Source organism: Agelaius phoeniceus, chromosome 16 (assembly GCF_051311805.1).
Source record: "Agelaius phoeniceus isolate bAgePho1 chromosome 16, bAgePho1.hap1, whole genome shotgun sequence".
NCBI classification, from domain to species: domain Eukaryota; kingdom Metazoa; phylum Chordata; class Aves; order Passeriformes; family Icteridae; genus Agelaius; species Agelaius phoeniceus.
In genome coordinates, this window is record NC_135280.1 from 10,632,764 (window position 1) to 10,649,428 (window position 16,665).

A 16,665-nucleotide genomic window follows, 5' to 3' on the forward strand; every position below is an offset into this window, starting at 1 on the left:
TTTGATTGCTGTGCCATTCCACAGTGACCTTTCAGCACTGGATCCCCAGCACACAGAGACACAAATGATGCTCTCCCTCATTGTTCACTCTTGACACACTTTCTTTTATCCCTTCTGTGGAGAAAGAAGGGATGAAGTGAAAGTTTATGACATAAACCCGTCAGATCTTACAGACAGTGTATTTGTACTTGCTGCCTTCCCAACACTGCTATTGATGATCTCCAAAAACTTAACTTAGGCTGGCCTTAAGTGGACACTGTATTTTTTTTTGTGGTGTTTTGTTTTTTTTTTGCCTAATGTCATTGTGGCTCCAGAACTACTGAGCAGATTGGCATTTTTGATTTTTACTTCTCATTCCATCAAGAGAACAAAGTCATTGAAAGATCATGTAGTTGGTTAAGGAAGCAAAGGAACATTTTTCAATTGTGTTATAATTCTGTGGTAAGGGAGAAGTGACTAATAAGAGAGCATTTTCCTTGTCTTCCTTTTCAGTTTTCATCATAGGAATTTTATGAAAAGTTGTGTCAATAATAAAGATGGGGAAAATTATAGGGAAGCACTTTCAACTTTTCTGAAATTGCTTTTTCTCTACAAAGGCAATTTTGCATGTGTGCAGCAATGCTTGAGAAAGAATTTTTGCTATAGCTATTCTGATTTTTCAACTCTTATCCTTCTTGATGAATCATAAATATTTAGTTATGGGATTGTCCACACTTATTTTTCACATATCTCCCACTTCAAATTATTACATTCAGAAATGCCCTTTGGGGTTTTTCTAGAACTATTCCAGTTCATGATTTCATACCACCTGATGTTCTCTGATGCTGTGAGATAAAATCTCCCCATTGCCTTTTCTCTTGGTGCTTGCTCGATGAAGGACATTTGCCTTTGTAGTCACTGTTATATAAATATTCCAAACTGTTTACTTTTCCTTCTAGCCAGGATTATTGCAGTAGTTTTTGTGAGAAGGTTTGCAGACCTGCCTGTAGCTCAGATGAGCCACAGCTCTGTGTCCTGCACTGGCTGGAGGTGCCTGGCCAGCCTGACCAGCTCGTGGCAGTTATTAACCTTTGTCATTCCAGCTTTGGCAGTTCTCTCTCAGCTCTCCAATGTTTCTCTCCAGTTTATTTAAACCTCCACAATGTGACAGAGCTGTTCACTCCCTGCTGAGGCTGCAGTGAGCTGACAATTGTGAATTTTTGTGTGGCTGGGGCTTGCAGGGGGCTCTGGGTGCTGCGGGGTCTGTGCTCGCCGTGTGGAGGCTGCTCTGCACTCAGGGTGTAACCCCAGTGGCAGCGTGCTCAGCTGGCAGCACACTGCAGCTTTCCTGCCACCACAACCAACACCTGGGGCTTGCCAGTCTCTGGAGATACAACAGGGAGAGCTGGAGGTCCGGGCTTCCCAGTCCTGCCTGGGGAATGACAAGACAAGGCTGGGCTCCTGTGTCCAGCAGTCCCTGCCATGCACCCAGCCTGGTGTTCCACCAGAGCCCAGAAAAAACAGCAGCTGTGGCTTTCCCCACGCAGACATGGCAGGAAGGAAAGTCCTCTGTGTTCCCAGCAGCCTTCTGGCCTGCACACACCCCTGCCTTGTCTTCCTCCAGGGCTGATCTAGCTGCCAGCTTTACAAACTGCTCACAAAGGGTCACATTTTTGGATTTGCCCAGATTTTGCTGTCTCCATTTTTGGAAACGCTAATTGAGAAATTTTTGTAGTTATCTGGAAGTTCTTAAAAATTTGGAATGCCAGAAATTCACCTCCTAGTGATGGAAGAGTTGGGTGCCCTAAAATCTGAGCTCTTCAGCTGGGGCTTGTTCCTCCCTGCCCACGCTGCAGGGGTACAGCGTGTTCTGGAGCTTTGCAGGAGCAGTACTTCTGTAATCAGCACGATGAAGAGATGATTAAGCCTTGAGAGGTTATAAGAGTTATGTTGGAAATGCAGAAAATGTATTGTGAATATAAGTTTGTGTTTGTGGACACCAAGAGTTTTTCAGGACAATCAATTTTTGATTTACAGTTAAGACATTGGCAGTGACTACACAGGAGAACCTTCAGCTCTCAGCATCTGTCAGGAAAATACCTCATGTTTTTAAATTGATTCACGTAATGGGATTTGTTGTGACCTTAGAGAAGCAGAATGGAAAAAGTCCTCCAAAGTAAAGCCTCCTGCATCCTCAGAACCTGTTCCATGTGTGAGCACTGCACTGATCCCAGGCTCCTGGGAAGCTGGGGAGGTGCTTCCACAGTGAGTGAGTGGAACTCTGGCTGTGCTTTGTCTTTCTGTCCCAAGGTTTTACTGCAGTGCTCAGTAACTAAGGAGGCAAACTGCATGTGAAGAGTGTAATTTCAGAGGCAGCACAAGGCTTTTGCCCTGGAGTCTTTAGCAAAGAGATCTTCTTCCTTTGTATTTCTGACTGAGGCTGTTTTGACAGAAGAATAGCTGACTCTCTGTGTTTAGCAGCATGTGCTTTATGTGCTTGCATTGCAAAACTATAAACCCCAGAACAAACAGACGACAAATTCCAGAGTGTGTTTGAAGTTGTCTGGTTTCAGCAGTGTCTGTACCCACAGAGAGAGCAACACCTCCCAGTCCCTGAGCCATGAGCATCCTCTGGGAGGGGAAGAGCCCTTCCCCACAGATAACTGCAGATGTCAGCCAGTGAGGCTGGGCTGTATTGATTTTGGTAATTGTCTGCTGTAGATCAGAAAAGCTACAATGTCCTGAGGGTACAGCAAGCAGGTTTGTGAGGTTTTTTCCCACTGTGAGCCTACCCAAAGGACATAGATTTTTGTTGTTGCTCTCCATACAAGGAAAGATTGTCTCTGCTGCATCAAAGCCCGTAATTTAGGAAACTCTGATCTTATATTGAGGGCTGCAGGCTTGGGCAGTTGCAGCAGTGTGACTATTGTCAGCGTCCGGCTGGCTCCAGCACTGCTGGCAGCACGAGGAGCCCTTCTCCCGAGAGCTGCCTTCGGGATAGCGCCTAGGGCAGTGCCCAGCTTGCGGCTACAGGCACACCTTGGGCAGGACGGAGTCTGGTAAAGGCTGCAACCAGCGGAAAGAAGACGGCGGACTCCAACTGTAGCTTAATCCAGGCTTTAGTGAAACCCGGAAGGACCGACAGGAGGAGCCGGGGGGCGGGGGGCGCTGGCAGCAAGTTTTAAGGGGTAGGGAGAACAAGGGCGGTGCCGGGCATTGGGCCAATGGGGGCGCAGTGGGGAGTGGGGTCCAAGGGATTGACACGTGGGCAGCACCAACGGGAACCATTCTGGGGAGGGGCCTCGGCTCCTCAGCCAACCATCGAACTCCCCTGCTGGAACATTCTAGCAGTAAGGGTGGGCAGTGAGAGTGATTGGCGGGGCACCGGGGAGGGGCCCCGGCTCCTCAGCCAACCATCGAACTCCCCTGCTGGAACATTCTAGCAGTAAGGGCGGGCAGTGAGAGTGATTGGCGGGGCACTGGGGAGGGGTCAGAAGAGACGATCCAAGGGTTTCCAGGGAAACCAGGGCGGAGTTTAGGGGATACATTGTTGGCTGGGGTGGAGCCAGGAAGACAGACAGCTCCAAAGGCGGGAAGGGAGAACTGGGGCAGAACCATTTTCAGACAGAAGGGGATTGGAACAAACCAACCTAATAACTTAACAAAACACACTGCAACACCCTCTTGACTCTTTCCAATTTAATTACCCCCAGTGCCAGGTAGCCATCCCTGTTTTATTTATGGATTGAATTTGTGACATCGCCTACCAGATGTTTAGTGATTTTCTGCATATTAAATTATCCATTTAAAGGAAGGAGGAAACCAGATTTTGAGCATTGGTGGAGTTAATCTGACTTTTAAACTGAAGGTTGCACCAACTGAATTTTAGGGAAAAGGGGAAAAGCAAGAGAACTGATGGCCCAACTCTATTTTTAGTGGTTGCATGAACCACCTCTACTCTGAATTAACCACTTCACTAAATTTCAGTTAGATGATGTGAATGGTGACTGTTGAGATAAATATCCTGGAAGGAAAGCAATACAGAATAGTAATTAGTGACAGGAAGTTCCCTTTTTCATGACAGCAGACAAAATCCAACAACTCAATTCTCTCTTGGTATTCGTCTTGGTTTAATGTGAGATAGACACAGGTTTCTTCGGTGCCACATTTTTGGTATCTGATTTAGAGTTCTGAAAAAGTGAGGGTTCTATTGATTGATTATTTATGAATAAACTTTGAATTATGATATGCATGAAAGCATTTTGGGCCTTTTTTTCTCTTAGTAGTCAGAATGTGATATGTCTAGGTCCTTCTCCATTCTGTGGGTATAAATGAAAAGCTCTATCAACATAAACTGATTTAAGTTTAGTAGCAAGCGTGACTCCAAAACTTCATACCAACAGAACTCACAACTGGTGCATCCTGATATAATGTAATTGAAGCTGATGCTGTTGTACCTGTTTGTGCCACAGTACACTTATTTTTATAGCTGCCTTTCCATGGAGACAGGCCCCAGCTGTTGGTGGGCAGTGTGGTGCCAAGCTGTGCCAGCTGCAGCCCCTCAGAGGGTTCCAGCAGTGCTGCAGGTGCTGCTCTGTGCCTCTGCAGAGGCCCCGCAGGCAGAGCTGGCAGTGCCTGCGGCTCGCAGCCCCTCGGGGAGGCAGGGGGAGGCTCCCACTTCATGCAGCAAAGCCAATTGTCCTTCCTGCTCCTCTGACTCCCGACAGGATCACAAAGATGCTGGGAAGGGAGGGTTCCTGGGAATGGGGGGGCTCTGATTTTTTGTGTCATTCAGGTGAGGCTGGAGCTGAGGCCCCAACAGCTTTTTCCTCATGTTGTTGTAGGCCGCTGGTCTTCTGTAAGTAGTAAACATCTTAAAAGTTTTTGGCTGCAGATGAGGCCAGTAATGCAAAATAAAGCTTTATCTGTTTCTTCCTGAAGTTTGCATATGAATTTCTGGCAGTGCAAAAATGCCTTTTCTTTGACTGGGATCTGCTGCTGTCAAGTGATTGTCCTTCCAAATGGCCTCCTCCTCTTGTACGTGCATTTTCACTGCCTTCATTTGTGAAATGTCCATGCACCTGCCTTCTAGCTTGCTTTACAGTGCTTCTGAGAAGGTATCCCTGGAGGACATTGCTTCTTTTCCTTTCTTTACAGGATTTGTTTTCCACTCCTATTGTGTTCCCTGTATTCTTTAGAGAATGGGATTATCCCATTCTTCCATTTTTAGGTAGATAGGGTAAAAGGCTTAAACTTTTTCACAAGTTCTTTTCTTCCTGCTGTGCTCCAGATACACAAATAGTGTGTTTGGAACTGTGAATCATAAAGAAATATTTTCTATCATATTTCAGTGGGATTTAGGTAGCTCTATGACATATGCTCAGTATATCAAGGACTTTGACACACTGGAGCATACCAAGGACTTTGTTTTATCAAGGACTTAACCTCCACCTTCACTGTTTATTTTTGGAAAGAGAAGTAAAACAAGGGTGTGTGTGTAAAACTGGTGAACATTTTCAATCTCCTTCAGTATTTGAAATATACTAATTGTCTATTTTTGTTTCAATTTTAAGTTCTCTGTTGTAATTTCTGTTGGTTTTAGAGACCATTTTTCATCTGAAGATATTTATTGCCCATACCAAGAGCAAAGATATGAAGATATCAGGGCAAGACATTTTGTAGATTGGTTTCTCCTGCTCAGTATTTTTTAACAGCATCCCTTAAAATAGAAATGCAAAACTATGTGTCCTACTTTCCCCTCACTAAAATAGATGCCTTTTGTTAATTTTAGATACAGCAGAGCAGGATATGTAATTAATGATATCAAAGAATCCATATGATATTCAACAGGGTCCTAACATCAAGGACAAAAGAAGTCTGACAACAGCTGTCCCTAATGATTTGGTTTGTAAAATGTTGTCTTTTATTTCAGGAAGTTGGATGCTTTCATCTATGATGCAGCAGTGCTGAATTACAAGGCTGGAAGAGATGAAGGCTGCAAACTTGTCACAATAGGCAGTGGGTACATCTTTGCCACTACTGGCTATGGGATTGCTCTCCAGAAAGGATCACCTTGGAAGAGACAAATTGATCTCGCCCTCCTTCAGTTTGTGGGAGATGGTAGGGACCAAGCTTTTTCCTTTCCTTTCTTCCTCTGTGTATGCACAGTTAATTCAGTTTTAGTAGCTCTGAGCCTGCTAATACTGTTCTCTTGAAGTCTTTAAAATACAACAAAAAAGGTAAAACAGAGTAAAATTACTTCTTGGTGCTGAGACAGGAGTTCTCTTCCAATCACTTAACTCACTTCACCACCAAGGGCATCAGCCTCTATTTTCAGAAAGTATTTTCATGTACATCACAAAGCAAAGCTGGCCTAAGTGTTAGAGAGCATTTGTCCATTTATTTATTTCCTTTGTTTTTGTCTCTGAGCAATTCCTTAGTAGATGAGTTATCTTTCAGCACGACTGTTCTGCTATTAAAAAGTGTTTAGCTCAGTTCTGAGCTGATGTGAGTGATCCCTAATCCAGGATGGTCTCATTCAAACTTCTGGTGAAAGAATGCCTATGAAATTGAATTGGGGTGACTAATTCATTGTACTCATTGTACTTCAAACAAATATTTTTTATTCTAACATGAAATAGAAGAACTGTAGGTCCTCTTGGCACTTCTGCCCTGCAGTAGAAAACTTGCTGCACAGCTTTGATATATTTGAAAACAGCAATGATGACTCAGTCTCCACAGAGGGTATGAACTCCTTTTTGATTGTAGAAAGCTTCGTGTTTCACCTGTGGAAGCAAATAGAAATATGGTAATTAAAAGTTTTCTGTGGTGTGTCTGATGAAATCCTCTATCAGATTGGAATATGGTGTGTATTACATAATCTTTATTTTGGTTTTTTACATAGATGTATATGTTGACTCTGCATTTCTCTATTGGTGAAAGAGAGGGCTTTATGAAAAGATAAATATGGGTTTAATGTCACCAGTAAGAAGCAATTGAGGCTAAGAATGGTGAATTTCAGTGTAATAGCAATGGCAGAGAGCAGGACTTAGCATAGAGGCCTCCTGTTCCATAAACCACAGGACATTAATTTTCATGGGGCAGACAATGAGTGTGTAAGTCTTCCAGCACATGGATTTTACTCCTGTTATAACATTAAACAACTGAGGTGTCATCATCACAACTGATGCATTTTTTCTGGTGTATATATGGAAATAATAATGCTCTCATATCCCTCTGTTGGGTTTAGAGAAGCCATGGAAGAAACCTCTCTAACTTGGAAACTTGGGTGAAGGAATGCCTAGATGACCTGCAATGGCTGCCTTTCAAACATTCACATTTTCCTGAATGTTTTTTTCTGTTTGTGTAATACTGTTAACAATTATTAGGTGCTAAAATGCAGAGCCACTTTTAAATGAGGAATTTGAATCAGAGAAGTTGAATTATTGTTCCCATACTAAAGAAGAAAAATCTCCTGTAGCCTGAGGGAGGATCTGAGTTTTGTTTCTCAGTGTGGGCTAACCCCTATGGATGTAGCCAGAGCAACACTTGGGTTTTCATTCCTTTCACTTTGCATTTCCTTCATTCTTACTCCTTCAGCATTTTTGATACATCTCATCCAACACAAAAAGTTAAATCACAGAGAAAGAAAATAAATGAAATAGAAAGGAAAGCACTTGAAGCTATTTAAGAAAAATCTCATCCAAATACTGAAGGTGCTGCATTTTTATGCTTCACCTCAACTCTGAATATCAGGTACAAATCAAAGTGGGTGGGAGCAAAGTGTGAAAAGTCTTATCCTGTGTTTACACTTTGACCTGTAGACTTCCATGGCAGAGAAATCCTTATATCTTTAACCCATTTTTCGTTGCTTAAAATAATACAAATGAATTGTCCACAAAACTCAATATTAAAACTTACAGAGTAGCAATAGATAAAGGGAACACCCAGGTGAATGAAACCTCATGATGAAACATCTGTGCCCTGCTCAGAAGATAAGCAAACAAGTTAAATGCACAAACCATGGGAATTGTGACTAAATTTATGGCATTTTTTCATTACTATTAGAAGTTACTCTGAACAACCCAGGAATGCTAAAACATTACTTTTCTCTTGTGAAGGATCCCTACGTTTGTTCAGAAAATTGTGTGGGCTCTAGTAAAGAGAATAGTAGTTGGACATATAGGAAGTGTAGAAATTCTTGTAGGTATGTTTCTTTTAGTCCCAGAACTGTCTCACTTTGTCTCACAGTCTATATGACCATTTTCAGGAAAAACAAACCCCAACCACCATTGGCTTTCCACCAAATGTGGGGAGAAAAAAAGCAAAAAAAAAAATCAACAAAAAAGCCCTAATAATGAAATTTCTTCTACTGAGTTACAAAGTACATTGCAGGTGAACTGGAACTAAACACCAAGAAATTAAATGTAAAGAGTAATTGCCTGGAACTAGCTCGACCTGATTTTGTAATCCATGTCTAACTTCAGTAGTTCGATGGATAATCTTTTTAGCTGTGAACTTACATAACTCTGTTTTGGTGAGCTAGAAGGGATGAACCCAGAGTTCAGACCAACATCACTTTGCTGTATCACTAAAAATCTCTTTGAAGTTCTCCTAGACTAAAAGCAAGTATGGTTGGGGGGAAAGTTTCATTCTAAGAGAGTACTCCTGGGAAAGGCTCAGTGGAGCCTGAATGAGGTTGTTTAAATAAATAGGCAAACAAAAATGAAGGCAGAAATCTTATTTCACATGTATTGCTTCTGTAGAATATATTATTCTCAAAGACTAAGCTGTAAAACAGCAGAGCCCCAAGTAGGATTGAATTATTCTTCAGTATGTGTAATAGGGCATTCATCAGGGTATGGAATAATTTCAGTGAATGATTGTAAACCTAATGAGTTCCATAACTATAAGAAGAAAACATTCTAATGAGTTCAACAAACACAGTTTCTTTATATGAATAATATGTTAATAAGAGGAAAAACCTTGGATAAGACCAAGTAATTTGTGAAAAAGTATATCTGATTGCCTATACAAAAAGCCATGATCTCATTTCTTTTTTACATTTACCCAGTACTGAAATGGCCTTTTGAAATATATTTTAGAGCTTCCAATTTCCTCTGCACGTGTCTTTCTCCTGTGATTTTTCTCATTTGATTTTTTCCTTGCTGCTTCTCTATCATTCTCCTATCTAAGCCAGCTCACTTACACATTGAAATGAATTTTTTGTGCAGTGGATAGGAACCTCTTCCCTCTTCCTTGCTGATGTAAAACATCGAACTGAAGAATTAATTGCTTGTTCATGCAGGGGCATCTTTTCCTACTCCTCAAAGCATGATGCTGTTTCTGCATTAAAGCCAATGACTTGGAACCTCTTTTTAATCTTATTGGCACTGGAAAAGGAGTTAACTAAATACAGAGGGGTGTAGGCTTGTGCTAGGGATAACTTCAAGCTCTCACGGGTGGTTTATCTTTATGTTTCTACATGAATAGTGTTCCCATCCTGAGGATAGCTCTACTGGGTGGACCAATTACACTGACAATTATCAATCACACTGTGGGAGCAGCTCTGAAGTCTCAGTGTAAGGAGCGGGCTACAAGATGCCAAATTTGTTACTCTAACAAGGAGGAAAAGAGACAGAGGAAAGAAGAATGGGAATAAGTTGCTGAGGAGTTTAAAGAATAGCTACTTAATTGTCTCAAAACTATAGTTGTGCTCCAAAGGTTTCATCCCTTGGTCTGTGCAAGTTCAAATACGAAGCCCTGCTTATGGGAAGTTGAGATGAATGAGCAGTTGTTAGTGTAAGATTAATTGGTTTGGAACTTTGAGTCTTTCTAACAGAAGGAATTAGGAGTTGCTTTTTCTTGTATAAGGGATATGAGTGAAGTGCATTGCTAGTGAATTTCTGGCTTTGTTCATCTTGCTTTCTGTACAGCACATCTCATTATCTGCAAAAGCTTTGAGTTGATGATTAGCATCTGCAGCTTTGTTTAAGATAGTTGATCTTTGGTATTATTCTCTAAAGCCCAGTGGTGGTTGTGTTGCTTTTTTTGTCTTGCTGTGGTCACAAGATGAAACTTCCATTGTTTTTTAACAGAGGAGTAAAAATATTTCTACTGAGACACAGAATCTCAATCTTCTGTTGAGAAATAGAAGCACCCAGGAGTTCAGAAGCAGCTCAAACGATACGGCTGCTAAGAAACAACACCATCATTTTGTTTGGATCCTCCACCCACGGCCGCAGGAATGTGTCAGAACAGAAATGCCGCGCGCTGGGGAATCGCATGATCCCTGCTTTGGTTTCTGTTCTGAACCTCTGCAGGAGCAGCTGGGCCGGCTGATGTCCCCACAGCAGCGTGGTACCTGGCACTGTCACTGCTGTGGGCACACAGGGGGTGAGGTGCCAGCAGTGGGAGAGGGCTCAGGCACAGCCTGCGGTGCCGCAGCTCCGGACGTGGCGTTGGGGGCGCAGCCCTGCTCCTCCAGGAGCAGCAGGAGCTTCGGGCAGCTGTCTGCAGGCCAGGTGCTCCTGATACTCCTCTGGCTTGGGCTGCACATGCCATTTAAACAGTAGGACTTCTTCTAAAAATATCCCACGAAGTTATTTGGGAGGCATTGTTTCTGAAAAGCATGGCACTCAGTCTTTGGGGTTTGGTGTAGAACCACGGGTGCATAGAAAGAGAGGAGAATTTGGCTTCCTCTTCCTCTCTTTTTCTTTCAGTCTGTCTCCCATCTCTCTTTGAGAAGATGAGATTATTGAGCTACAAATGACAAAGCTACTTCAGAATTAAGAGAGTAAGAGGGGTTCTGAGTGTGAATGGGATGAAGAGAAAGACAGCAAGGAGTCTTAACTATGAGGGGTGCAGCAGAATAGAGGGATAAAACACTCATGACAGCAGAAGTGGTTGGATACAAGGAACAGAAAAAGCTGGGTAAAGAGAGCAGTTTTGGGGAGGAGTGTTGAATACCAGCCAGCTGGCCAGGTTATGCATCTACTTGTCTGAGGTATTTGTAATGTATTGCATTACCTGCAGATTAAGAGCTCAGTTCAAAAGCCAGTGTGGGAAGAGATCTCCAGGAAGAGGGCAGGTGGTGTAGCTGTATTAAGCCCTTAACCCTTGAAGCTGAAAACTTAAGCAATTAGAGACTCAGAGACATAAAGAAGAAAACTGGTTCTGGTCTGAGTTTCCACAGAGTCTGTTATCCCTTCCTACTAACTTTCAGTTCTGGTTAATCTTCATGCGCTTTTAGGGCAGCTTAGTACACTAAGAATTGTTTTCCTGGGTGGATAATTGTTTCCCAGTCCTTACGGGTAATAGGTAACTGTGGAAATGAGATTTGCCCCTTACATCTGGAAGGGGAAAGCTCTTTGCTATTTTGTTCATATTTTAGCATAAGCCTTCCAAATCACTGTCTAGATTATAAGGAAGTGTAGCAGTGTGACTCACACGGGCTGATAAAGCCCAAGAAGGAAATACGTATGTGATTATAAGGACATATTTTCAGTGTGTGCTGCTCAGGCAGAATACACCCACAATCACAGTGATTTTCTGTTTATATATTTAGTGTCCTCCTTAAGCAGTGGGTGGAACAAATGTGACTGAAGAGTGTGAGTGTATAAGTGGAGGGCGTTTGTGTAGCTGAACAAGAGTTAGAGGGATTGTAATATTGAAAGTCGTGCTTAGCAGTTCTGTTAATTCATCCTTAACTAATGGGGACATGCAGAGTGAAGTCATTAGCTCACAGTAAGTTTATTGCTGTCAGTCATCTGTGTTCCTCTTGCTATTTTCACAGGGGGAAATAACTCAGAAAATAAGACTGAGAGAGATTGTTTTGGGGGATCCAGGCTGAATTTGAAAAGTTGCTGTGCCTTTATGTAATCTCTTCTCTGAAACATTCAGTATGGATTGTATAACTGGGTCAAATTGGAATTGATGAGCTTATTGAACCAAATGCTCATCAACCCATTTGGCTGCTGACCCCACTATTCAGGGGGAAACACCCTTTTATTTTAGAGTCCCCAAGTGGTGGGGTGCTATTCTGCTCCTCTGTCACTTAGGGGGAGTTCTACCACAGTAAACATGGAACAGTGTGTCCCTAAATTTGAAAACTACCCTTTGTCCAGCCTGAGTAAGCAGGTGATTCTGTTAGTGCCGCCAGGGTCTGTGAGGATCATGCCCTACATCTGAGCAGTGTGAGTGCACATATTTAACCCTCCTGCTGATCATCTCTGCTGGGTACATGCCAGTTTGCTGTGCTGGCTGAACCTCAGGGTAAGGCACTGCACGAGAGCCCCTGACACTGTCACCAGCAGCCAGCTCCTTTGGCACCTTCTGCTGTGACACATGCACTGAGATCTCCTGCAGTGACCTGCTCCTGGCCCGGGCCTTATGCAAGTCCCAGGGAAGTGCTGACACCAGGGGTCTGCTGTACTTAACCAGCAAAGCAGCAAGGGTGCTGGGCTGCAGCTCTGCTTTCCCACTGCGACAGGGCATCCTTTCCTCCTGCAGGATGTGCAGGCTGCACAGAGCAGGGATGGCTGTGATGCATGACACAACAAAATGTATGAGAGAATTAATTTTTCCAGACAACTCTGGCAATGCAAGGCAATGTTTTTTGGAGTTAGGGTTGGGTGCAGCTGCTGTTGCTATACAAGGGCCTGGCAGTTTGGTGCAGGTGTAGCCAGCACTGAGGGTTCCAGTGCTCTGGTGGTTGCAGGTGCCTCTGTGCCACGGAAACAAAAGAAACTTGAGGAGAGCAGTAACTCCCCTAAAAGAGTCCCAGAGAACTGGGACATCTCAGGAGCCAGTGACTCAGGCTGTGGGAGTGTCAGCTGGGCACCAGGGAGAGGTGGCACAGCCTGCTAAGGGCCCTGATGAGGAAAAGCATGTAATTCTACCCTTTAGACTGTATAGTTTCTGTGTCTGGATAATGAAATTTTTATTGTGACAAAATTGTTGAGGGGACACAGTGGACAGTTTATCAGTGCTTCCCAGGATGATAATGTGTGAAATAGGCCAGAGGAGTTTTTGTAGGAAGGAAGGTCCTCGTGGGATGTGCAGGCCACATGGCCAACTGGCATGTTTCTGTGCAAATAGCAGCCAGAGCAGAGAGCTCCACAGCCACAGGAACAAACCCAGGAGGAGCACAAAGGGATGGGAGCACTGTAGCCTGAATCCATTGTAAATAGTGCTGGATTACCAGTGAGAGAGCTGGAATGTTGCAATTTATTGGAGTGTGCTTTGAATGAATACTGCAGACACTCAAGATTGCTTGAACTATGGATTTTTCAAGCACTTGCTTATGCTCATTCTTACATTATAAATGAAGCAGTTCTTTTATTATACAGCGCTATAGATTTTTTAAAATATCTCTTAGTGTAGGAATCATGTAGTCATTTGTGAGTTTTTCAGGTTAAATAGATTGTGGATGTGTTAAACAGAAAATAAACACTGTACTTTTTATGTCAAATACACAGTGACACTTCATTTTCTGGTCTTTGCTAGTGTCATGATGTACTTTGCTGCTGAGATCTGCAGCTGTTCATTTACACGTTAATCTAGTCCACACATGAATGAAGGTAGGAAATTATAGTGGCATTAATTTCCTTTAGTAAGTGTCTGAAGTGGAAACAAAACCCCTTAAAATAAGTCTGATTAATATTTATGAGTAGCTTGAGACCCCCCCCCCAATTAGATGCAGACTTGAACTCCATTAACACTCAGTTCAGTGAGGCCTGGCATTTATGGATATTGAGGTTGCTGACTTAGAATTTCAAGGTCTGTTTTATGGGATATTTGGAGCTCCCACTTGCTAATGAGTCTTATGCACACACAGGGATGACTGAACTCTCCAGTGCCTGGTAATCACAAATTGCTGGCCTTTCAATTGCCAAGTGTAATATATTGCCATAGGTGTCATCACCCTGCACATTCAGCTAACAAGCCAGACCACCCAAAAGGATTTGAAAAACAACATTCCTCCAAATGGACTTTGTTCTTTGAAATTAATTCATTTTCTGAACCAAGTTATAACTAGCCTCAAAGTTCAATGTTTTGAATTCAAACTCCGGGCCAAGTTTGGAAGTGATAGATTTTAATAAGGAATGAATTGACACCACAGATAAAAACGTTTCTTATGCCTGAGGATTTTGTAATAAAAATGTTATGGTTTCTGTGAATATATAAGTGGTTTAAAGTGTAATGGGCAGGAAAAGCAATAAGAAGACTGGGCATTTTTGCCCATTTTATAGGGCCAGCTATGCTGAAGTGTTATTACAGCTAAATTATTGCCAGTTTTGTCTGTGTTTCTGTGTGTACATACACACACACATATGTAAATATTTATGCACATGTATAAGAATATATACTGGAAAGGGCAACTGCTTTATATGGAGAGACCAGAATTATCAGCTAATATGTCTATTCCCAGATAGCATCATTCCATAGATATGATAACCCAATGATTAACAGTGCTTTTCTGTCTTAAAAATATGGATTCCTTTTGGCATTAATTAACATTGATTGCTGTCATTGTCTGATATTATGGAAGGGATATTGCAATAGCAGGATCTGCAAGGCTCTGGGATGCTTTGTCCTTCTTTACTTGCCAGGGCACTGTCATTTATCTTGACTCAAAACAAGCTTAGTTCATTTCTGTTGGGATGTTTTTGGAAAGGTTGCTGGATTATCAATAGTTACTTTAGATGTACATGCCAAAGGGAAAGGAACACAGAGGAAACAGTAATAAAATAGAGGTTTAAATTCCTTCGTGAATTTTGTTATGAACAGTGAAAGGGCACAGCAGTCAAATCAAATTGATGCCTGACAATCATGGGAGATGTGAGTTTTCCTGTGGGAAGTGATGAGATCTCATTGGCAGAGCTTCAGCTAATGCACAGACCAGAAATATTGCTCTCTCTTTGGACTTGGGTTCTTTTCTCTTCCATGGCCTCTGTGAGTTTTATTCATAGACCTTGGTGAGGACTTGAAAGAGAGGCAAGGGAAACAGTCCACTGAGGTTTAGCAGAACAAAAGAAATCCAAATGTTCTAAGATATGGAAATGCAATAATGAACCCCAATTATCTATGTGTGCAATATCTATACTGTTACAATTAATAATTTATTGTCCCAATGTCCTGGATTAGAAGATTTTTAAAGATTCATTAGGATTGACTTTCTTCTTTGGGATGCTCTTAGGTAGTTTGAAGATTGAGCACTGTAATTTGGGAGAAGACACATTGCCTTTTGCAGATGCAGAGGTTCAATTCGTGCTTCAAGCACAAAATTAAATTCGGAATTAGCTAGAGACCGAATAATCCCTCTTACAAATTTGTGAAATGCCTTTGCTAAAGTGCATCAGAACTTGTCCTTTCTACTTCAGTTTTTCATTCACATTCTCTGAGAAGCAATTTCTCCATCACAGTGTTGTGTTCCATTTCCAATTGGAACTCACATCCAAATTATCTGTGGGCTGCAGCTTTCCTGGTGCCCTGGCACTCTATCCTGCAAAATGCTTTTTCACAGCAGGTCATTGATCTTCTAGTCTAGCTTGAAGGTAGCTGAAATGTCAATATAGCTTCTAGCCATTTTTTTCTGTTCTTTTTTTCCAGTGATGTGTGAATTATAATAATACTGAAAATGTATTCCCTAATCACTGGCTAAGGATTAGGGATTGGTACCATGGAAATTCTTTCCCCATATTGAAGCCATATCTTAAATTGGAAAACACACCAAGAAAGCTAATACTGTCCTTTTAATACTGTTCTTTTTGACCCTCTACATTGCCTGCTGTATTTTCTATAAACAATGAAGTTTATGACTTTAAAAATTATAACATTATTACTCAGCTGACTATATCCCAAGAGAGTAAAAAGCCTCTATGCCCATGCATTGCTTCAGTAAGAACAACACTAAATATTTGAAAATTACTCAATCATGCAAAATAATAATAATAAAATGTTGGCAGGAACAATTGCAGTTTCTTGCCCACCTCTGTCCATGCTGACAGTAGCAAGCACTGCTAGGTGACAGTGTCCTTCATCTGAGGCCAAATCTCATCAGTGAAATATGGATTCAAAGTTAAGAATGCACAGGAGAGGGAGGGAGTGGATTTGCTTCCTTAGCTGTAAGTGAAGCATTTTAATGGCAGTAAGGATGTGGCACAGCCAGAGGCAGCAATGCCCCATTTCAGGCCTGGGATGAGGCTGTTGGTGCTTCTGGTGCTGCCCAGAAATCTGGAATGGCAGCAGCACAAGGGAATAGATACCAGAGATAAATGCAGAGACCAGATGTGTCAGGAGAGCTTCAGCCACAATACTGCAGCTTATTTGCAAAGAAGAAATAATGTAATCACGGATCAGATGGGAAAGAACAAACTTCTCGTGGCACACTCTAAAAGAATCACAAGAATTTGTGAAATGTGTCTTGTGATGTTAAAGGGAAGGGCCAAAGGGAGGGGTCAGAGTGGATCAGGGAGGTACCAAGTGCAGGGCAGTGGAGAGGAGGGGCATGAAAGGGTCTGGTTGAATGTCAGGATGCTTCTCTGACGAGTTCTCCCTCTGATCACTACAGCCTGTCCAAACTCTTCACTAACTCACTGCACTCTCTATAACAAGTCCTAATAGTTATAGCAAGCAGAAGAAAGCTCTGTCTAAACCACAGATCCTGCTTTCTAGAGCTTCCAG

The 16,665-nt window shown here is 42.3% G+C and overlaps 1 protein-coding gene across 3 annotated transcripts in view; it reads left to right on the forward strand.

Annotated features, from left to right (window-relative positions):
• Window positions 1–16,665, forward strand: part of GRIN2A (glutamate ionotropic receptor NMDA type subunit 2A) — a 157,399-nt gene that overhangs the window by 126,518 nt on the left and 14,216 nt on the right. For all 3 annotated transcript variants that reach the window (XM_077187015.1, XM_077187017.1, XM_077187018.1), the window contains exon 12: window positions 5,912–6,099. In XM_077187015.1, coding sequence (XP_077043130.1) covers window positions 5,912–6,099 — 188 coding nt within the window. The remainder of the gene's footprint in view (window positions 1–5,911; window positions 6,100–16,665) is intronic.